This window comes from Cygnus olor, chromosome 22 (genome assembly GCF_009769625.2).
Source record: "Cygnus olor isolate bCygOlo1 chromosome 22, bCygOlo1.pri.v2, whole genome shotgun sequence".
Lineage (NCBI taxonomy): Eukaryota > Metazoa > Chordata > Aves > Anseriformes > Anatidae > Cygnus > Cygnus olor.
The window spans coordinates 323,926-346,992 of NC_049190.1; the positions used below are offsets into that span (position 1 = coordinate 323,926).

Sequence of the window (23,067 nt, forward strand, 5' to 3'; positions counted from 1 at the left end):
CGCGGCCCCCCGCCGCAGGTGGTGCGAGCAGGCCCGGCCCGGCCCCGAGCCCCGCGCGGCGCCTACCTCCTGCCGCCGCCCCGCTCCCGTGTCCCCGCGGCGGTGGCAGCGGGCGGGCGGCTCCCCGCGGCCACCTCCCCGGTGTGCCGCGCTGCAAAGCGGGGTCGAGCGGCTGCGAGCGCCTGCTTTGTTCCCCCGGGGAAACAACGCCGCGGACACCGAGCGTCAGTCGTTAGAAACCCCTGCGAAATACCTGCTGCCTTTAAGCTCCGCTGTCAGCCGAAGGAAGAGAAGGTCTAGGGAGGAGAGGAGTCGCAGGCTGCTTGCAAATCACAAAAGCAAACAGACAATAGCTGCCACGCTAAAGAAAACAGAGAAGCTCCTCCAGCCCCTTTGGGTTGCAGACACAGTTTCTGTTTGTTTCGCACTTGGTGCGCGGCTAGGGAGCTGCCGTGGGAGCACGAGCGGGGTGGTTTCTCATTAGGACTTCCAGGGAGGAGAAAAAACATCCATTAAAGTAAGACGGGTTCTGTCTCTCTAGGGAGTGTAAAAGGGACTGGAGTGTTTCCAAGCCCTCTCATCCTTTACCAGTCAAGTTTAATCTGATGTTCCAAATGAAGCGAGTTTGACAGCCCCTGCAGCCCGGTACTGGTGTGCAAGCTGCATCACAGGGCCCACTCATGTCAAATTCGGCCTGCGTGTGAGTGCCTGCAAGCTGCAGAGAGCAGCACACGTTGGGTAGGAACATGTGGTGCAGGCAGGCCAGGCATTGAGTGGGGTAGGATCTTGCAGACTTGCTTTCAGGTAGCCTCCTTTATGCTGGGGCCTGAAACCTGCGGATCACAGTCATGCTTTTAATCCCACATTTGACGGGTCACTCAGTAGTGGGTGTGCTACAGCCCCCCCCCCGAGAGGCCCAGCAGGTTCCCCTTACAGCTCTCTGATGGGCGATGGGTTGTGGGGATAGGAAATGAGGAATTACCAGCGATAGACAGGTCACAGGGCTATCATTCAGAGGCAGAAGAAATGAGCCCCTTCGTGCACATTAATCGTGCACTGTCTGTGTAACAGGCTCCTTGAACACATCAGACCCATCGTGTACAGCCACACTGGGGATTCACCACATTTCCCTGCAACGTACCTGGACACTGAGAGCAGAGCAGGGGGGGACAGGAGGCAGGAGAGCTGTGTAGCTGCTCATGCCAGTGCTGTTCCTCCTGGAGAGGGCATTTCCCCAGCGGCCCATCTCTGGGAATGCTGAGGGCCTAGAAGAGCCTGCAGCTGCGTGGGTCCCCCCAACCAGCAGGCACGTGCTAGCTGTGCTCAGCGTGAAGAGACGTGCATGCAATCATCCAGTCAGCGCCAGAAGGAGAGACAGAGACCTTCCTGAGTGCCTGTGGACAGCCACGCTTCTGTAAGTGCCTTATTTGAAGCAGAGTAGTCAACTCTAGAACACATAAGACCCTTAGAACGTGCATAGGTATTGCTGAGCAGGGAGAAGACATCCCTGCTCACGTGTGTGCTCACTGTTTAGCCAGGGCATCAGGCTTCAGCCCTCTGTAAGAGTGTCACCTCCTGAGGTAAGTCACCTCCTGAAGTAAGTGAAAAACAGTAAAGTACTTAGCAGCAAAGGCAGTAACAGGAGTGCCCAGCAATTCCCAGGTACAAACGTGCTCTACCAGGCCCATGGCTGCTTGGCTGTGCCGGGCATAAACATCTGTCTCCTAACAGGCACTTAGGGGAAAATGAAAGCACGGCAGGACGCCTGGACAGGAGGTTGGAAGCCCAGCTCCTGCTGCACTTACCTATGGAAGCCCTCAAGTTCTTTCAGCCTTTGCTTCCTCATCTGTCACGTGGAGGTGACTGGTACCTTGGTCACAGGTGGTGAGGATTTCAGCCATGAAGTGCCTGACAAACATTGCATAAAAAGGGCTCAGAGTGTCTTAGACACAAGTGAAATAGGTCCTGTGCTGCCTCAGCTTGTGACCTGTGCTATGCAGCTGCTTGCCACAGGTACGCAGCTGGCTGGCTCAAAGCTATCTCAAACGCCTCTGTCTCCTGCCAATGCATCTTTTTTGTCAGCAGTGAGAACTGCGGCCCTTCTGATGGGGAGGCATGCTCTCTGCAGGCCCCCCTGTGCTGCCTTGTACCACTCTGGGTCAAGAATCGAGTGGGGAGCAGCGGGAAGCAGTGGGAGGTTCTCCACATCCAGCTCCACTCCCTTCAGACAGCAGCACCCAGGCTGGTGCAGTTACCTGGTCTGTGGTGAATTCTGCCTGCCAGACCATCGCGCTGTCAGATGGGACACAGACGGGCACGTGCACTCTGCTGCTGGCACCCTGTCAACAGCACAGAGCAGGACTGAGGCTGCCTGTGGCAGCAGTGCTGCACATCAGCACGTCCCTCCAAGGCTCTCGTGTTCCCTTTCCTCAGGGCACTCCCCCAGCCGCTGGGCTGGGGTCCCTTCTTTGCAAGAGAAATGTGTTGTGTGCGGGGAGTCTTGCTGGGATGCCAAGCAGACAGTGGCGTCGGAAATCTGCGTTCCCACAGTCAGCAGGAGTACAGGCGTGGTACCACTCAAGGTCAGTTACTTGCTAGTTCTGGAAAATAACCAAAGTGGCAGTTGCACCTCTCCAGTGTGCTGCTTGCTGTCTGTCACTGCTTCCCATGCTGCCTCTGATAACCTTCCTTCCTCTGACCAAAAGTGAAGCGTGTAGTCCCACCTGCACTGCCCAAGAGACCATGAGAGGCTGCTTACTGGCCTGAAGTGTTGGGAGAATCGTCTCTGTTGCAGACAGAAAAGTAAACTCTGTACTGCTTGTAGTCTCCCCAGTGATGCGAGAGTCACAAGGGGCGGCCAGGCTGGAGGGCTGAGGTTCATCAAGGAGATGAACACAAGGCCCAGAGCATCAAAGGACCAGCTGAGAACAGTCCCAGGGAAGGCACAGACAGTATCAACAAGCAGCAATATTGACTGGAGACCATTTTCTAAGACAGTAAAGACAATAAAAACAGTTAAGCCCCATTCAAACGAGACTGCCAGCTTCAGAGACCTCCTTTTACAAATTATTTTCTGAAAACATTGAGAGAAGGGGACTGTGTCGCAATGCAGTTAAACTTACCAAGTTGCTATATATAGTTCTACAGAAGTTGTTTGAAAATGAGCACGTTTGTGAACATCAGGACGGCTCACACTTTTAGCCAGTTGTAAGCTAAGACAACACGTACAGTCTGCTTACCTTTGAAGGCTTCCACACGTTTCACCACAAACCAGAACTATGCAAAACAATGCGACAGACCACATGATATATACAGTGCCAAGACATCTTTTGACACCTTAAAATACTGCGATTTCTTTTAGGTTCCCACTATCTGATGTTACATATATTCAGAAACAAGCATAAGCATTTGTATGGTCAGTTTGAAATTGCTTCTCTCCAGACCTCCATAACACCGTAGCTCGTCACAGAGAAGTTATCCAAAGAACTAGTACAGAAATAACGATGAACAGCAATGCTGACCAAAGCCAGCTTTAATACTGTTTCATGTTTTGAGGAAGGGGCAGAGGAAGGTGTCACATTACCAGCACGTGCTGATGTGCAAAGGGGGCTGCCCTTCAGGCAGCTACGCGTTAGAGAAGCTGTTCTCCACCACTGGTGACGTTGCCAGATCAGAGACAGGCTCACATCCCAACCACCACAAAAAGACCACAACAATTCTACATCAGCTCCTGGCTTTATTTAGGTAGATGCTCTAACAGGCTCAGGGCCACAGCAGTAAACAGCATTACTGAGGATGAGTCTTCAGACGTTGTATCCAATCAGGCCGCGTTTGCCTATGATCTCACCGATGTAAAACCACATCAGCACCTCTGTGGCCACCAAACCGTTCCTCAGTGCTTCCTGAAAGAAAAAAAAAACACAACTGAATTCAGAACATTTGCTCCTGCAACAGCTGCCTTTCTTGCTCCTATAACCAAACTCCACGCATGACTAGCAAAGTGGTCATCCAATTCACAAGACGACAGTTTAAGCAAAAAACAGATGTGCAAGTTAGTGTTTATTATGTTCACCCACACCTCAACAGGCCACATTGTTACAAGGGTTCTAAAATGGTAAATATAGCTTCGGTTGGCATTCATGTTTTTTTAGAGCCCTTTAAGAAGATAATTTCTAAAACTGTATCTGCAGGAAACGATTTAATTTCAAGGCCAAACAATGTATTGGACTGATGACACATCTCTCTCTGTCCAGCTTTTGCTGGACACAGCTGTTACCTACAGATCTGTCACCTCCCTCTTTTCACTTGAACAGATAATGAAGGGCCCACGAGGGATGACAGAACGGCTGTGGTCCAGGTGTGGAAGGGTTGAGACAAAGCTCATATATTTTAACGCTTTCAACTCTTGACTCATAAATTCCTTGAACTTCAAGTCTTACTGACAGCAGCTCAGTCGTTTTCATGGCACGAGCAAAGCACATCAAGCTAGCATGCCGGTAGTGAAGCCAGGTCTTGGAAAATACTGCTCTGTGCGCTGAATATCTATGGCTCACAGACTACCATTGTCAGAGTCTGAAGAGACAGCAGAACTATTCTATCCCTCAGCTTGCCCAGAAAAAAAAAAAAAAGATAAATTTTTGTATATGTAATTTTTTTGGAAGTCTGGTACCGAACAAGATTAATCTTCAAAGTATCTGCTGTCATGCCAGCCCAGGTGACTGGGTTCAGAAACCTGACTGCAACACACAGTGATTCCTATGGGGAACAGTATCACAAAGACAGAACGCTGGGAAGTTTGCGAAGAACGCCCCTGTACGTTCCTTTCCTAGCAAGTAAATACTGGCCTCAGCTGTGCTACCTGCTTCCTCTGTAATAGCATCATTCTTCACCCCCTTTCCAATTAATCTGCATGGAAGGACACTGAGACAATAAACGCTTGACAAGAGGTGTACTCAACAACTATGGATTGACTGCTTCACGCTGGTCGCCCAGACAAGAGCTCAGTACAATCAAAAGAAGACGCTCATATGCAAGACAAGGTAATTTAAATATATTTGAATTTACAGGGCTTTGGAGAGGAATACCAGAAATTCATCAGGCCCAAGTCCAGTCTTAATTGTGGGTGTGGAATAAGCTTCCTCCTGGGCAAATGGAGCCTAGGTACATAAGACTACACAAACACTTGCCAGGGCCTTTTCATCTTCTTCAGGCTCATTCGTTACTCGTGTCTTCAGGGATGGGCTGGCGCGCCAGATGGATGGCTGATCTCACATTGTGCTATTTGGGCATGGGTGCAGCGACACCCAGCACTGTCTCTGAGCAAGCCATAGATTTTATTGATACACCGAATGTATTTGTGAATCGCATGTGTGAGTTTTAAAGACGGTACCATAGTACTGGACATGACTCCTACACGTGGTCCCCCACAGACAAGGCTGACAACAGAAATCCTCTGTTCAGATGAGATCATTTAGCATGCTGAATTCCACAAAGGCAGCAGGAGGAGGAGACAGGAAGCTTGTCTGATCAAGCTTCGCTGCAGGGAACAGGTAAAAGGGGGCAGAAAAGCCTCAGAAAAAAATCAGAGCACTGAGGCAACGGGATGCCTCTTTAGAAGGACTGGGAAGAAACAAAGGGAAAGGTCCATAGATAGGTGGCTGAGAGAAGAAAAGAGTATGTCAAGATGTGCAGCAGAGGGCCCAATTTAACAGCAGAAACTGACACAAGGAAAATAAGCTGAGAAGGAGAATAAGATAAAATAGTTGCAAGGAATAACACAAGCCTTAATGTGCCAGAGAGATCCCAAGCATTATCAAGAACCTCTTCTACAGCAGCAGGGATTCTCCAGAGTGATGGCAAATTTACTTTGGCTATCTGACTTGTTCCCTCTTGCCCTCAAGTTACCCCACTGATGAGATTTTAATACCTATTAAAGATCTGTTTTTGGCTTGGGGAGCACGTGACAGATAAAAACACCTGCACAGCCAAAACGCAGGGTTTTGTTTCGACTAACAGACTGGAACGACCCAAATGCAGTCTCAGCTCCCTGGTGGATACACAGGCACTGAGACAGGGCCTTAGCGTGCTTGTAGTGTGCTAGAAACAGACAGCAGCACATCTCAGACTGCAGCACACGAGGACTAATGAGATAAGCAGAACTAGAGATTGTCCAGCTGGATCAGGAACTCCTCAAGGATAGCATGAGCCATACACGTTAAAGCTCACCTCTCCATAAATTACTAGCCATAAAATACCACCTTTGTAGGCAACATCCCAAGGCAGGCGCTGTCTTTGCCTGTAATTTAAGTCTAACCAGAACTGTTCAGAACAGACAGATCCTAAGCCTCACCATAATGTAATGCTCTGGAAGTTAAATACAGCTCGAAACGCTCTTAACAGATACCAGAGGAGAAAACGGATAGCGTTTAACGCCTTACTGTTCGCAATACTAGCCGTGTAACAGCAATTAACAGACTCAAAGGTCACATTCAGGTACACCGCTGACAGAAAGACAGCGGTAGATGCAAACCACGAAGATCAACCTCTGGCTCTGCAAGGGCACACGAAGGAAATTCCCAGACTGCGAGCTGCCCGCGTCTGACTGAACGAGTACAGCGCCAGGAGCAGCCCCGGTTAGGTCTGGGCCGGGTACGCCTGGCGAGAGCCGGTTGTGCGGCTGACAAGAGCCGCTCGTGTCCCTGACGAGAGCCGGCTGCATGCCCGACGGGCAGCACGCCGCGCACCCGCTCCCTCGTCCCGCCGTTACCTTGACGGTGAGCTGCGCCAGGCGGCCGGACTGGAAGCTCCTGACCAGGGCCTTCATGCCGTCGATGGCCTTGGGGATCTCTCCGGGGGTCGGCGGCGCGAGCTCGACCTTGGCGTAGTACCAGAACGTGGCCAGGCGAGGCTTCGAGTACGCCACGGCAGCTGGGGGGAGGCCGGGCAGGACGGGCGGCGTGAGGCGCGGCCCCCCGGCCCCCCGGCCCCCCGGCGGCCCCGGCCCCGGCCCCCCACCGGCCCCGGCCCCCCGTCCCGGTCGCCCCCGCCCCCCCGCCCCGCCCGGCCTCACCGCTGAGGAGCTGCGGGCCGCGGGCCGCCAGGCGCTGCCCGAGCCGCTGCGCCGCCTGCGCCATGCCTCAAAGTCACCCCGCCGCGGGGTCCCGCCGCGCCTGCGCACCAGCGCCTCACAGGCGCCTGCCGCGGGCAGCCCGCGCGGCGGCCCCAGGACCCCGCACCACGTGCGCGGGGCGGGGCCGGGCGCGGCGCGTCCCGGGGACCTGGGTTCGAGACCGCGGCGGGCCCGGCCCCGTCCCGTCCCGTCCCGTCCCGTCCCCAGCACGGCGCGGGGAGGAAGGGGCGGCCGGAGGGCGGGAGGCTTACAGCGCGCCTCGGGGGCGCGTACACGGCCTGCCGAGGGAGGCAGCGCGGCTCCTGCGCCGCCCTGAGCCAGCGGCTGCCCGCATCCAGCGGCGGGAAAGAGCCCCAGCCGCCGCGTCCCCCTCCCCGCAGCCCGAACAACGCGGGCCTCCCTTCTCCCACCGAAGGAGCTCCGTTAGCTACTAGACCTCCACAGGCGGCTGTAAGCAAAGTATTGCATTCCATCACCCCTTATTCCCGCGTGTCATTTGAAGAAGAAACCCCGGCACACAGTCAGCCTGTACAAATCCGCAGAACTGTCCGTTTCAGTCCTTTCCAACATCTACACTTGAGAGCTGCTGCAGATGCAAAGGCATCCTTTTCACATTAAACATGATTACATAGTCTAAACAACTTGGGAGTCGACAGCAACAGAATAGAGGGTGGGGTAGCAAAGGAAAGGTAACGCGGCCATTAGAAACAGCCAACACAAACAGCAATTAATACAGGGCCAGGGCACCAGGACAATCAGAAGAGGCTGAATCTTCCCAAGATGCAGAGGCTAGGAAGCTGTAGTGCAGTGGAAATTTTTAGTATTAAACAGTAAGTCTTGAAAGGAAAGACAGAATAAGGGATAAAAGAGAAGGTGCTAGGAGAGATTCAAGATGTGGCGCAATGCACTAGATGCATTCTTCATTCATGTGGCAAGTTTCACAGATGCTCTGGAGCACCCGCCACCACCCTTACAAGACATTCGTCTTGCCAACGACTGCATGTCTGGGGATGTAGAACTTTGTTCTCAATTCAGTGTGTCTTCCAAGTCCTCCTTCTGCTTTTTCCTCTCCGCAAGCCATTGCTGGATCTTTTCTTTCAGCTCCGTGTTTGGTCTAATCTGGTCCATAGTGAGGGGGCTCCGATTAAAAGGATCCGTCTGATCACTGAAAGAGAGCAGTGAGGAGATTACTTCGACAGTCTCCTTGCTAGAATAAAAGTAGTAAGGCTAGGAGGACTGGCATGATCTTCCTGCTATTAAGTGAACTTCATCAGCCAACACTGAGACCAGGTGTTGCTGGATAACATCAGATAAGTGATATATATCCCCCAAAACTATTAGCTGCAGATGCACACAGGCCACTTCATTTGTAGGGCCCAGGACAGCAAGGATGAACAAGCAGCACGGGACATGCTGCAAGAAAGTAAACAAACAAACCACACCATGTTCAACAAGGTCAGCACATCATCTCTTACGAAACACTGAAATCTTCTACAGCTTTAGGCAATAAAAGGCACTCTTTTGTATGTCATTGTAATCCAAAACTTTAGATATGTTTAGTGAAAAATCCAGACAAGAGTGATGTATAAATATCTGCATCCAATAACCAAACTGTCCCTCACTAAAGGCAGCATGTGCATAATCTATTCTGTACTTCCATCTCTGGGCTAAAGCCAGAAAAAACACGTTAAACACTTTTAATCATGTCTGGAATTTATTTCAGAAAAGCCACATTTGAGACCAGGTTACAGGTGATTCTGAACACAGAATCATTAAAGCCCTGGACTTCACAGCAAACTGGTAAATTGGGGAGTGAAGGAGACTGCAGATGTGTACCCACCCCATCCCAAGCTTCCAACTTGGAAAAGCACAAGTCATTGGCACGTAAAGAACAGTCAGTGACAAAGGAAGCTTAACCTGAAGCAAGGACGCAGTTAAGCCTGTGTTTCATACCTGAGCAGGTGCCGGGCTATGGTTGACCTATCCACGGTGACACGGGACGATGGCAGTATTACCGGGTCAGACATCAGAGTGCTCATGATAGGATCCAGGAACTCATCACAGGCATCTGCATACGTCTCTTCTTCTTGCTGCTGACGGTCTGCAAGAGACTGGCAAGCACACAAAGCTTTTAAAACACAAGATTTCTCAGTGCTGTTCCACTTCGTTTAAAAACAGCTTTGCTCCTAACTAGTAGTGAGGCGTCACCATGACTGAAAAAAAGCCTCACTGGAACATAAAAACATCACAGCTGGTCAAGGCAATGGCTATGTAACAGGGTTACTTGAAATATGCAAAAATGGAGATCAGGTCTGAGAGCCTGGTCTAACACACTTATTTCCTACTGGAAATTAACACACAGGTAGTCAGGAAGCCCAGGCCTTGCCGTAAGCCACGCATTTCGTTTTTCACCCTGCATGCTTATACATCTGTAGCATCCAGTTCTTGAATTGTCTAAAACATTTACAGGTGCACACCAGAAAGGAGCCTTCTCAGCTGCCCAGCCTGGTGCCTCACATCAAGCACCATTCCCCAGAACTGGAGCTTCACACCAAAGATGCAGTGATGGAAAAGGATGCCAACTGCATTTCTTCTTTTTGGGTTTTATTCACTCCACTTCTCACCTTGATCCTCTCAGCCAGGTTACTGAAAGCCACTATCATATTGCCAGGCTTATTGATTTTCTTCAGAACCCTTACTGTCTGGGCAAAGAGTGTTGGTGAATAGGAACGTCCATCCTTGGGTACAGTGGCACAGAAATTTTCTTCATCCCTGAACCACAAGTTAAACGAGAACAAGAGTTTAAGAATTCTTATTTATCAGGCTGCAAAACACAGTCCCCCCAACAGTTGCATTGTGACAGCAAAGAACTCAAGAGACATGAAAACTAGAGAAAAGCTTGACTGTAAGCAAGCAGTTTTCCTAGGTCTTCTCCAGAGAGACCCAATTTACAAATTTAACTGCTATTATGCTCAACTTCCATTCCTACCAAGTTGCAGCTGACTTCCCTGCGTAATTTAGAAATTATTACAAATGAGCACACTGCACTTCTGAAAGGTTCGTTAAGGACCTCTGTTAACGTAGTTCTTGCTGGAAAACACTCCCACCTTGTGGCAAAGGAGGCTACAGAGCTCTGCTGCTCCAGACGTTCACCTGACTCCAGCTACAGTTCTCATCCCAGTGCAAACATTGGTGTGCATGTCACAGCAAGTCCCACTTCAGGCCAAATTAGATTTCCACTTCATTCCAGGCAGTGTCCAACAGAAGACAAAATCCTGTTTACACTCTATTATGAGTCTCAAGTCCAGGTACCCAAAGGCTGCCATTCTCCACAAGCACCTCCTGACATCCCACCTCCAGCTCTCCCTTGTCACATACCCAAGGTTCAGGTAGATCGTACAGATGTCAGAAACTAGCTGTTGCGGTTTGAAGTCAAACTCGCTGAAATCCTTGACTTTCAAAGCTCCCATTTTAGGGCCAACCAGGTGTTGCAGAAAATAGTTTAGCATGGAGATGATGCGCTCAGCAAGAAAAGGATGCACAAACAGGGACTTAATTTCTGGAACAGAAACCAATAGTTCCCTGAGCTTCACAGTAATCCAGTCCCTCTCTGACAATCCTTAAACTGAATTAGGCCCCCCCGATTCCCAGGCAATGCTGTTCTACAGGTCCCGGCGGACAGGATTTGCTCTCCCTACCTGATGTTAGGAAGGCCAGAGTACCGATGGTTTCATTGGACATGATGTTATGGAAGCGAGCCAGCTGACCAAACATCTGCAGGCTTGACTCCTTCTCCCGACGAGCCTCCTGGGACAGGCTGTCCCACTCACCACGGTCCTTCTCTATCTGCTGAACTTTAATCTTACTTAGGTACTGTAAAGACACAGCAGGGAAGAGCATGGGAGCAGCAGTCTGAGTACACAGCTTTATTAAGTAGAATGCTTTCCTTTCAGCCAGGCAATCACCTCAGGACATAGAAGAGGCACGTGCTTGTTAGAGAAACAAGTAAGGTGCCTCCTACAGCAGCCTCGGGAGAATAGGCAGGTAAATAGGCTACAAAAGCTAACCTACACTGCTCCCTCAATGCCCAAGAGCATTATCAGGGAGGTGTTAAAAAACAAAATGTCTGTAATGAGTATTGATTAAAGAAGTTGAGGTTGCTCCTCATACACAGTACCTTCAGTCTGCAACCTACCAGCACAGACAGAAGTTTTCTGAACCAAGAAATGAAAAAAAAAGTCATCGTAGATGTTCACCGCAGCTTTGGGTGCTAAGCATAGAGAGCATCCACCTTCCAGACTATCTCCTCTGGTGAATCAGTATAATCTCACATACTTTCCTATGGCTAATTCCAGTTTAACACATCTAGGTAATGTTAACAGAAAGTAACAAGTCCCACTGCTGATCTGCCTTATCTCAGGTGAGACAGAGGTAGAAAAACCAAAGTCTATTTTTCAAGACTGGAATACCATGAGTTAATTAAGATTCCAAAACTGTAGGAAGCTATAAATAAAAGTTCACTTGTGTTATAATGCTTTTGTATTCTCACTGCCCTGTGCAACTTAATGGCAAGACCTCAGCTACTACCTTTTCCACTCTGACAGGGGCCCATTCAGGAAGAAAAAGATATAGAGTATTTGAAAAGGGTCACAGCTGCATACCTTTAACAAAACTCAGAATGTTCATATTGACAAATGATAGGAAGTCCAAAAATGTTCAAAGCCACATCCGTAATATCCGTATCACCTGCCTGATCTGACAGCCTCCAGACAATCTGTTCTGCCACAGGTAAAAACTCCACACAAAAGCCCCTTCTAGTAGCAACAAGCAGCCACAAAAGGTGTGGTGAGACAGTCACCACACACCAGGGACACAAGTGCAGCTGGAACTTGCCCTGTAAACCCAAAGGAAAACTGCCTAGAGACAAAAGGCCTTTGTTAGGATACACCACCAGTGGAAAGGCCAAGAGGATTTGATAATCATAAACTGCAGAACTTGTTTAAAGCCTGGCTGCATCCAGATTAGCAACAGGCAGATTTCCTTCCAACTCTGCTAGCACTTGCTTCTCAATCAAAAAAAACCATCTCTTTTGCTCTGACCTGCCTCCCAAGACGAAGAGCAAAGGAAGAAAGTGCCCTCTGTGCACTGTCCCAGACCCCCATCATATTTGCCGCTGTAACCCCTTCTTCCAAGGCATTTGCAACACCAGCCTTGATGCTTTTAAGATTATGAACTGGCTCAGCTGAGTTTCCTAGCAAGTGTCTACTGCAAGGATTCATCCAAAGAATTGAGTACATGAATACTGTTCTAGAGATAGAGTCAATATTGTAACGAGCCATCTTCAAGTGAGTGAGAACTGGTTCCTACATGATGCCTGCAGCACACGTAGTAAGCCCTACCTGTATGGCTTCATCCAACAGGAAAATGGCATCATTCATGAGCAAATTAAGGAAGCGCAAGAAGAGAGGGGGATTCATTGCCTCTAGGTTCTCTGAGGCATAATCAGCCAAAGCCTGCAAACAACAAAACAGTTAATGCTCTGGCACACTCCAGGCTGCCGGACACAAATCCATATACTGCATTAGGAGCTAGATACACATGCTTACACGTATGCCTCTTGCCTTACCTTTATGCTCTGTCGGTATGAATCTGTGCCCCACATGTATCTCAGGATGGGGTACATTGGACGTCGGTAATTAAATTTCTGTTCAAACTGATGTGGGTCACCTAGACACAAGCAGAAGAGCATTGCAAATCAGATGTGGGCACAGAGAAGGATTTTAAATTCCTTTCCAATGTTTGTTTAGCACTGCGTGGGAGCAGGCTGCATTTTCTTCAGAAAGCTAAAATGCTGACCTCCCAGTGCACACAGCTGGGCCACTGAACGCGTCAACAGCCAGCAAGCAGTCAGAGCACAATTTTCACTGTCGCTTCCTCAACAAAAAAGTTCAGCAGTTTCTAGTGAATGTGAGCACTGCCGTGACCATACTAGCACTAAACATCCACAGAGCATGGCAAGCAAGTCCTGTGGAACAATAGCCAGGGGAGACGTGCAGCTGCTGGGGCCATGGCTTTTTTTTTTTTTTTTTTTTTTAAAAAAGAGATCACCTCAGTAGCTATCAGGATACTTTTATAATAGCAGGATGCAGTGCCAATGGATACTCAGTGGACAGGTGAGAAGGGCAGCTTCTCCAGCTCTTGAGAAGATCTCCCATTTCAAAAAACAGGAAGTCCCAATTGCATACACACAATATATACATTTCCTCTAACAGCATGCTTTGCCTATTGCTCTCACAGGATTATAAAACCAGCTCCTTGGGAAGTCAGATCTGACACTGATTTCAAAGCAGCACAACAGATCCCACATAGTATAAGAGGATGGGTAACTATAAGCATTACTTTGCTGAAAAGCTTGTGCTCTGAGGGTTACACGTTTTAGCTATGTAGTCCCGCACAAGTCAGAAGTTTGGAAAGACCAATGCTTTGCTGGAATGCTTTCTGTCTAAAACAATTGAGCAATTTAACACAACATAAAGATTCATCTGTTTTTACTGAAGTACTTCACAACCCAAAGACATCCCACTACAGATTTTACAGAAGGAAGACACCTCTTCCCCTTTCACACCTACCAGTAAACTCGATATCCACAAAGACTTTAATAAGTGCCTCAGCAAGATGGGCAGCATTCTGGTAAGAGCAGAATACTCGTTTGCGATGAAACACACTGGAGACGAGTGGATTTTGGACCTGATCTAAATGAGGCATCACAGCTTCCAGCACTTCTGCCAGCTTGGCTCGCAGATGAGGATTTTTCATTCTGCAAGAGAAAAAAGATGCAAATTCAGCATGGCATGAGGGCCGCAGAGGGGACTTAACTGTACAGACAATGCTCCAGGAGCTGTGCCCATCCATACAGGAGCAGCCAGTTGTTGCAAACTATTTGTAAAACTGATGCTGGCATTGAGCTGCTCAGAGCCACAGGAAGAATGCAGGCAGTCAGCACCCATAATTAAATCTCAGACAGAAAGGGGAACAGGTACGGGAAATATCAAAGCTGTTGCTTCCATCCCTCACAGAACAGAATTCTGGCAGGGTGTACTGCTGGCAAGCCATGCTTGCTTGTCAGCTGTAGCTTCTCTGAGCAAACATGACTTGTCAGCCCAGCTTTGTACTTATTGTCCAATGACTTGTTTCCTATTTATTCTGAAAGTCCAAAGTCCCTTGCCTGCTGAGCTTGCTTTCCAGTGTATGACTGGATACTGAGCAAGGTGAAGGCATAATTCTCTACTGCACTGGTGGGGCAGAAGCTGAACAGTCTGCCCAAGGTCAGGCTGTGGGTTACTGCCAAGATGAACTACAACTTAGATCTTCCAGGGCCAGCCCAGATTAGTGGGAACAGTATACATACAAAAAGCTCCCTAGTAAGTGAAATCTCCACCTGCTCCTCACTTTCCTCACTTACTGTTCACTGGTACCTAGTTCTATCTGCCTAAGCTCCTGCGTAGTATGACACATCAAGTTTTTAGACACAATCCTATTTGTGCCTCATGTGAAACCCAAGTCCTTCAGGAAGTTTCTTGTGACTCCTTTGAACGGAATTTAATTTTTTCAATGAGGTAAAGCGAATCGCAGATGTATAAAGTAAATCTCAAGACATCTCTAACAATTTCCACTTCCTTGGTTCTACCCAGGTGCTCTGCAGAAAAGCATAAAGGGCTTACAACTGGAGCTGTACATACCTCTCCACATCACCCATGAAAACAGTAACAAAGTGAAGGATATGTTCCAGAGAATCGGCAGAAGTCTCCAAAATGTCATCAGCAAAGCGTCGCAGGAAAATGAAGAAGTCACCCAAATTATCTGCAAAGAATTCTGTGAACAGAAATTGTATATTAATTCCTTCTTGTGCAGCTCACAGCCTGCTTTTTGGCCTTCCATGTACTTAGCTTACCTCCCTGATTCTGATTAAAGTTTCTAGAACTAAGTAGTTGTATTAGAACACCACAATCACAAAGAATAGTCAGCTTGATGAAACTTGTTATGCACTGGATTCACTTCACTTATCAGGGTAACACCCAGCAGCTATCTGTTGATGTTACGCACTGCTCAAGAGAAGAGAATCTCCTGACAACAGACTTTTATGCACATGGAAAATAGTAAATCAATGTGCTATTTGGCCAAACTTGGCAACTCAGCAGTGAGCAGGATCTTGACATTTTGTAGCTGACGTTCGCTACACTTCCTTATGTGTTCTCTAACCCTTTCTTCCAAAGACAGAACGCCTTTCACATAGCTAAATTAAAGGGAAACCCAGGTGCTTTGAACATCTTCAGGAATAAGGCCATGTGAACAGAGCACTACTTAAATTACTTTAGATTCAGACCCTTATGTACAGCAGCCACAAAGCAGCAAGGAAAGGTGGTTTCACCTGGTACGTAGGCCAATGCACTGTTTTCCACCCCTGGCAATGGGAACGTCAGCTCTAGAGGCTCAGTCCCTTGGTTTCCTATAGCCAACTGCACCAGAAGAACTGCCATGGACACCTGCAGATTGAGGCAGTTCTGCAGCATCTGTGGCTCTGTCATCGCTGTCTTTGTGGAGAGATAGATGGTCATCAGGCGTTCAAACTGCTCCCTGAGGCTGTCAGCAGCAGGGCTAGAACTCTGCTGAGCTTCTCGCCACGCTACTTGCAGGCGGTGAAGGCTTTGGTTTATCTTTACCATCTGGTCATGCAACCTAGTTAAAAAAAAAAAAAAAAAAAAAAAGGGTGAGGAAGACACCAGACAAGATGCAAATAAGTTTAGTACAGACTGCCTAAGTGAAACAGAAGTCACCACACACTGTGAGAGATGTTTTGTGCAGCTGCCAGTGCAAGACTTCAAAATGTTGCCAGCTTGACCAGGTGTGCTGCTTCCCTCTGAGCAGCAGCAGGGAGGCTGCAACGCAGCAAGCGTACTTTCAATTCAAACTATTTCCTGCAGATAATCCGCTTGGGGGCCAGCAGCAGGAAGTGCTTGAAGAAAGGCAAGCCACCGCTTGGGAGGATAAGATATCCTCCTGAGGAGTCAAAGAAGTCTGTTACACAGCCTGGTAAACCAATGGCTCCTATGAAGCACTCTTCAGCAGAGCAGATAATGAGACTACGCAGCTGCAAACCCTGTTAGATTACCAAGGTCAGGGAGTGGGTAAGCCCTGGAGATGCCTGTGAGGTGACATTTTCAGTTTCCCAGCAACAAGCCACTTGCATAACTTTTTCATCTATTTCTATATTTAGATAATAAACCAGAAGGGGACGAGGCTTGGATCAGCAGTGACCTCATAGTATCCAGGCAACAATTTGCAGAAGACTAAGAAAAACAGTGCATTCTGGTGTCCAGAAAATTGTTTCCTGGAAACAGCCAGTTACCTTGCATTTGTGTTTCAATTAAAATCCATTTAGTGGGCCAGTTCAGACACTTCACACTGGGCAAGGACTCTGCTACTCAGAAGCTCTCTAGTAGATAAGCAAGGGGACACAGGCCTGTTCTCTCAGAGAAGGTATGAGAACTGAGTGAGCCATGCCAATCCAGCACTTAGCTGTTAACACACTATAAATAACATGGACTCCTGTCAGCTTTGACTGAACACAAACGAATTTCTTCACAAAATTAGTCAGCCTGATGCTCAAGGGTCAGTCAAAACATACTGTGAAAGGCATTTGGCAACTCAAGTGTCTCACTCTAAGTTGTGAGTATTTAGTAAAAATTTATGTAACTGTACACGGATACAAAATAGTGCTGGGAGCAATCATTTACCTACAGCTTTAACATTCACATTATTTCTGAATATCAGACATCATTCTTGCAAAGTGCATGCCTTGGTAGCACATCTAACACCTTCTCAGAGGTCAGCTCCTTAAGAACACTCATACAGCTGTAAAACCATTACCTGTGAAATCCTAAGTGAAGGGTGTATTGTGTTAGGACCAGGTTTTCTGTCACCAGATTGTAGCTGTTTGCAAACTCTGGCTCTTGCTCAGTCACAGCAGGTATCAAACACGTTTCTTTTTCTAAACCTAGAATTAAAAACATCTCTGCATTAAGTCCTACCCAGAAGCATTGGTAAGGAAAAAGTGCTCAAGATGGCTCCCACTGATAATATGAAATGACTGTAGGTGATGCTGTGCAGCGTTTTATTTGTATTCAGTTCTTCCTTTGCTCCTCTCTAGTGCTTCATTTCTCTCTCCCTTTACTGGTGTACAGCAAGAGAGCGCTGCTGGGAGAGGTAGAGAACTGAAGAGACCCCCTGTCTAATTCACTTACTCCCACAGGTTTTGGGCATACCTTTCATATGTACATTCTTACTCCTCCTTTCCTCTTCATTCAGCTCCTTTAGGGCACAGTAAGTAGGATTAAAGGTTAGCAGCCTAGGAGATTTTGGTTTGCAGAAGGGCTGACACAGCTTTAGGAGTGCAGCTCCCAAATTCAGGAAGAAGGCATCTGAGGCATACATCTGGAAGAAGATCTCTGGCATCTGATTAGCCCAAATTTTGGTACGGCCTGCATTAGCATGGAGACAGTTTCCCAGCCAGGACAAAATCCTGTGCTTTGTTTCTGGAGACAACTGCAACAGGTTCTTGAGCATCTGGTAGATCTTCTCGTGGAATTGGGCCATGAACTGTTAGAGGGAACAGAGCATGTTTGAAGGAGTCATTGTTAGAAAGGCATCTTTTGCCTGTCCTGTCGTTAATGCTGGAGCTGTCACAGGTCCAGACTGCATACTACTCTTAAAAGGCAGGATTTTCAAAGAAAATTTTTTAAAGACTTTTTTTTTTTTCAAAGTCATGACGCCTAAACCAATCACCCATCAGACATGTTATGAAAAGGCCAAATCCTGAGGCCACCAAGAAAGAATAATTAGGGACACGCTCAAAAGCATAGCCAAGAGCAAGTTGTTTCAGTAGGAAATAAAAGCAAAATTCTTTGCACATTTTTGGCAGAAACAATGACCCTAAAAGAATACATGGCTGGGAATCCCATTCTCTGGGACAAACTCCTGCACCTGAACATCCTTCCCTGTAGAACAAGGACTGTGTTTATGTTCTGATTTGTGATGCTTTGTTCTATCTTCTGAAATAATCTTTAAGATCCTCCCAGCACTGCTGATCTCAGGAGGGAAGGTATTTAATTTCAAATACACAGTGAGTGTTGCCTGTCATTTTATCTGCTAGTGAGTCAATGTTACAATTACGGGACAGGTACTGAAAAATATTTCATAGTGCTTACAACATCTAAGTTAAATTATCTCCAAATACCATCTTAAGCTATGGTACCAGTATCTGTTCTGAAAGTACCCTACCATTTTCCCAAAAATCGGAAAACTACTTTGGTAACAGATGACTCACTCATAAGCAGCAGAAACACGAGATCAATTTGAAGACTTCGGTTACAACCTGAGTAAGCACGCAAAGCTATTTACATTTTACAGATGGAGAATCCACAATCCAAAGCAGTTCTGTGACTTGCTTTGCCACCAAGACACGCTATCAAAGAGCCAGTGGAAGAACTCCGCACCAACATCAAGTCTTTTCACTTTAACCCGCAAGCCCAGAGACTAATAAAATACATTGGGAAGCAGCAGTATAACACTTCAGCCCCACCTGATGGATGTTGGATTCCTGCACCTTGATCTCTTGTGGACTGGATCGGGATGGATTCAAGAAGTAGCCGTGATTCTCTACTACACCAGGAGTCTTTAGCAAACAGGAGATATTTAAAATGGCACCTAACAATGTCTTCTGATACATCTGTCCATTATTAGGATCCTTGGGCTGAATATAGCCTGCAAATACCTAGGGAACAGACGAACATGCTGACATTTATATAAAATCCCACTAAAAAAACTATGGGTTTAGGCCAGCCAATCAGAAGCTAAAAGGACTAAGGGTACACACAAGTTGTTACACTGCACTTTTGGTTTGAACCGAACAGGTAAGATCATCTAAATGCATCCCTGTAAGCAGAATCTGTGAGTGACCGAGTAGATCATCTTGGGTATGCACAAGTCTAACTGCAATGCAGGTATCAGAATTACACTAACGGTAACAAATTTCTAAAAATGAAAAGAGCGCAAGAAGCAACCAGCCTGTCATTGAAAAATAAATACGGGATAAGTCATCAGCCATTGAGCAGAAAGTTACAGGTACGTTACAAGTGTCTCTTTGTATAACCAACATCTACTACCCTGTTGTCACCTGCAAACGGTTTTCTCTTCTTCTACCTCTTGTCTTTGAGTGGTGTTAGAGAAGCATTCACTGAACACCGCTAGGATTATACTATTGCAACCTGTGGGGTTTCCGCATAAGACACAAAAGTTACTAGCTCTTCATAAGGCTAGGACACATACCTTTGCTATATCTTTCTGCTTTGTGAAGTAGAGGAGCATATCTAGGTAAGTGTACAGCAGGATCTGACAAAGGTCCAAGTCCTTGATCCTGCCCAGCAAAATATCGAACACTGGAATCATGACTTCCCCAAACGTCCGCACTTCCTCATCCATTGTTAAGGCTTCTATGACCTCCTCGAGAAACTCAGTCATGTCTTCAAAATCTAGCAAGCGATACAAGACCGTTACAGACAAATAGATCCTCAGTGCAGCCGAAGCTCAGAGTATGCACACCCTGCTACCCAAGCACAGCCCTCCCTTTCACCTTCCTTTTAACAATGAATGGAGCCAAAGCTTCACTCAAGCCACAATATTCGTCCCTCAGGCTTTACCTATGTTAAGATGTCCCTGGCTTGCTTAGAGACAATAATTCAGAGTCTCTTTTACAGCCACTTCTTCAACGGAGACAGGAGAGCTCACCATCACCGACATTGCAAAGTGCAAACATTCAGAGGGCTGAATGCACTTACAGAAAAATGCAGCTAGAACAAATTAAGAAGCCTTACAACACTAACGGTAACCTTACAGACTAAGACATCAATTAAGTTTAGTCAAACTTACGTGCCCCTCTCAGTGCCTCCAGCATCAGGTCCACCAGCTGCTCATACACATTCTGGTTGACATAAATCTCTGGGGTAAGAAGAACAGTGTGAGCATTTGACACAGTCAGATTTCGGCAGCGCACAGCAAAGGGCAGCAAGTTCTCTGGAACCTTGGTTATCTGCACAGAAACGACAAGATAGATCTGGGATCGTGTATCCAATTCTCTCCACTAAAATGTCAGCTTTTGGATAACAAAGTTATCTCCTTTCTCAGAAACTTCTACCCACCTCTTCTCTTGCCCTCTGGAAACAGGCATAGAGGTAGCGTAGAATTTGTTTCTCCCCCGCGTCCCGATCTGCAGAGAGGTTTTGTGTGCTGGCAGAGGTCATGTAAATCAGGTGGTTTCCAGGCTCCTGCAGCAGCAGGCGGGTGAACAGGGCCTAGACACAAGCAAAAATAGGCTGAAAGTGAAACAGTCCCAGGAGAGAAAAAAAATCACTTAAAATAAATCCCTTATCATCTTAGGCTAAACTATTTCTGCCCAGAAGAGCCCTCTTTAACCCTTATTAAGTAAGAGTACCAGACTGAGAATCTTCAGACTCAGTTAAGTGCTAACCTAACAATTTCTCCAATCACCTTCAAGAGCGATGGCAGTTCTAAGGGAACTCTAACTAGCAGCTCCGCGCTCTGCTTTGGCAGACAGCCTTCACTCAGGATGCATTGCGTACACTTTGCGAGGAAAGATATTTAATTGCTGTTCCCAAAGTAAACAGAAGATCTAAAAGCCTTATGGTGCCGATTACTGGGAAGTTGTCAACGGTCAGGATAACTACACAGAACTAAACAAACGCATTTTTGTTTGTTTTTAAAAACAGAATGCACATAAAAGGCTCTCCTTTCCTGTCACCACTGCTGTAGGACAACCTGCCTCAAACAGAAAACACTGAATTCCCCACTCACAACTAGGATTTTGAAAGAGTTCCATCAGGAGCAATCAGCACACCGCTCACAGCAGCTACACTATTTCTGTCTGGACAGCCATCAGTCTGTGTGAGAAATGAGATATGCAGCAATCGTACCTGCTCTATATTTTCCATGTCAAGCCAGTCTTGGTCATCCAGATCTGCAGCCATTTCTTCCAAATACACACAACGAGCTGGAATCCCATTTCCGCTTTTCATGCTGGGATCACCTGAGGAAAACACAAATAATCTATTGTCCCAAAGCTGACAGAAAACATAGCTGCAAGCAGTGAAACCTACAGGGCAGGGAAGCCCTGCCCCTCTCCCACCATTCCCACCCAGTTTCGTGTAGATCTGACAAGCTTCTGTGAGGCTTCTCACACCTCTGCTCAAAGCATGGTCCACTCGGGAACTCATCAAGACAGCCCTCCTTCTGCGAGTACACAAGTCATGCTGCACACTATTAGAAGTCACGCTCTTACACTGACATCACAAGCAAAATACAGTTTAGGGCTACTACGAGAGCCGAAGCTCCCACAGAGTTCCCTTGTTCACATCCTTGCTTTGAGGGCCCGCACTCAGCAGAAGCAGCACGAGCTTCTCAGCATGCTGCTGCCTGCGGTGCCACCTTGGGCCAGCTCAGAAATGCCAAGTGCTGCCTCTGCTGGCCCCATGCAGCTGAAGACGCTCAGAAGCGCTGACTCTCAGGATTGTTTTTAGGAGACAGCGGCAGAAATAGTCTCTCAGCAGCTGTGTAATGTTGCTTTATCTGATCCTTACAAGTCAAAAGCAAACACAGGAACTCTGCTGAAGGCTTTGAGCACACGAGATAACCAGCTGCACGGTTCCAGGCCAGATGCTCTCCACCCAGCGTTTCTCCCAGGCTGTTTCCCACCGGCACAGGCACAGAGCAGAGCTCCCTGCTTGAAGCGGGGCTCGCGCCTACCGGGGTCTGCGCAGACGGGAGCACACCAGCGCCCGTCTCCTTGGGGCCCCGCAGTTGCCTTCACAAAGCAAACCACGGCAGTGACGGGCCAACACCTGCCCCGGAAAGCTCAGCCCCCGGCACGAGCACTCACTGTTGTCGAGGGTGATGAGGAAGATCCTCTGAATCATGTGGTTGATGTTGAGCTGCTCGCACAGCTCCCGCTGGGAGCGGAACGAGCGGCTGATCTCGGCCACGGAGTAATCGCAGTCGTCCAGGCTCTCGGAGACGCTGTTGTCGGAGTCATCCTGGCTGGCCGAGGTCTCCTCGCCTGCGACACCGAGATCCAGAGCTGCCCACCGCGCTGCGCCCCCCGAGCTCCAGAACCGCCCCCGAGCGCCCGAACGGCGGCGTCACGCAGGAACGCGCGGCCCCGGCCCCGGGCGGCCCCGTCAGCGGCCCGCGGCTCCCCGCCCGGCCCGGCCCGGCCCCGCCCGGGCCCTCGCCGGCCCCGCGGCCCTCGCCGGCCGCCCCCGCCCCGCCCGCCGCGCCCCGGCCCCGACCTGCCAGCGGCCGCGGCTGCTGCTTCTGCCCGGCGGCGAACTGCCTGGCGTCGGCCAGCGAGCTGAAGAGCGCGGCGAAGGGGTTGGCGGAGATGCTGTTGTTGTTCTCCTGGTCCGTCATGGCCGCGCCATGCGGGGCGGGCCGGGCCGGGCCCGGGGCCGCCGCTCCCGCTCCAGCGCCCGCCGCGCGCGTCACCGCGCCGCGCTCCGCGTGACGTCATCAGCACGCGCCGGGAGCGCGGGGCGGGGCGCGGCGGCCTCTGGGGAGCGGCGCGGGCGCGGCTGCGGCGCCCCCTGGCGGGCGGGCGGGCAGCTGCACGCGCGGGGGGCGTGTCCGAGCTGATTAGCATAGCGAGTATTAATGAACTCGTTTGCATACGTCAATAAACACACTGATGCGCAGGCCACCGGGGGGGGCTTTCCATTATGTATTTATTTGTTTGTTCGTTTCTTTGACGCCCGCGCCCTCCCCCGCCGTGCTCCCGCGGTGCCCTCACGGCGATGGGGGCCGGGGGGGGCCGG

At 48.8% G+C, this 23,067-nt stretch overlaps 2 protein-coding genes across 2 annotated transcripts; both read right to left on the reverse strand.

The window, feature by feature from the left end:
* Positions 1–3,716: 3,716 nt before the first annotated feature.
* Positions 3,717–7,227, reverse strand: ATP5MG (ATP synthase membrane subunit g). The gene is made up of 3 exons (XM_040534434.1): positions 7,070–7,227; positions 6,767–6,927; positions 3,717–3,902 (listed from the first exon to the last, which is right to left on the reverse strand). Exons 1-3 carry the CDS (start codon positions 7,131–7,133, stop codon positions 3,804–3,806), a joined length of 324 nt encoding a protein of 107 aa, XP_040390368.1. The 5' UTR covers positions 7,134–7,227; the 3' UTR covers positions 3,717–3,803.
* Positions 7,228–7,578: 351 nt separating this feature from the next.
* Positions 7,579–22,785, reverse strand: UBE4A (ubiquitination factor E4A). Its single transcript, XM_040534435.1, has 19 exons — positions 22,546–22,785; positions 22,137–22,313; positions 21,175–21,287; positions 20,383–20,535; positions 20,114–20,273; positions 19,514–19,716; positions 18,768–18,959; positions 17,452–17,785; positions 17,057–17,183; positions 15,558–15,865; positions 14,869–15,001; positions 13,759–13,946; positions 12,756–12,856; positions 12,529–12,642; positions 10,828–11,002; positions 10,508–10,688; positions 9,754–9,901; positions 9,083–9,240; positions 7,579–8,294 (listed from the first exon to the last, which is right to left on the reverse strand). Exons 1-19 carry the CDS (start codon positions 22,664–22,666, stop codon positions 8,156–8,158), a joined length of 3,225 nt encoding a protein of 1,074 aa, XP_040390369.1. The 5' UTR covers positions 22,667–22,785; the 3' UTR covers positions 7,579–8,155.
* Positions 22,786–23,067: the final 282 nt, after the last annotated feature.

Bases quoted from the DNA above. Each gene is read 5' to 3' on its own strand.
- ATP5MG (XM_040534434.1), bottom strand. From the start codon at position 7,133: ATGGCGCAGGCGGCGCAGCGGCTCGGGCAGCGCCTGGCGGCCCGCGGC. The intron at 6,928-7,069 runs GTGAGGCCGGGC...GCCTCCCCCCAG, and splicing joins CGGCCCGCAGCTCCTCAGCG to CTGCCGTGGCGTACTCGAAG. The intron at 3,903-6,766 runs GTAACGGCGGGA...TTTTTCTTTCAG, and splicing joins TGGCGCAGCTCACCGTCAAG to GAAGCACTGAGGAACGGTTT.
- UBE4A (XM_040534435.1), bottom strand. From the start codon at position 22,666: ATGACGGACCAGGAGAACAACAACAGCATCTCCGCCAACCCCTTCGCC. The intron at 22,314-22,545 runs GTCGGGGCCGGG...TCGGTGTCGCAG, and splicing joins GCAGCCGCGGCCGCTGGCAG to GCGAGGAGACCTCGGCCAGC. The intron at 8,295-9,082 runs GTATGAAACACA...GCTCTCTTTCAG, and splicing joins ATAGCCCGGCACCTGCTCAG to TGATCAGACGGATCCTTTTA.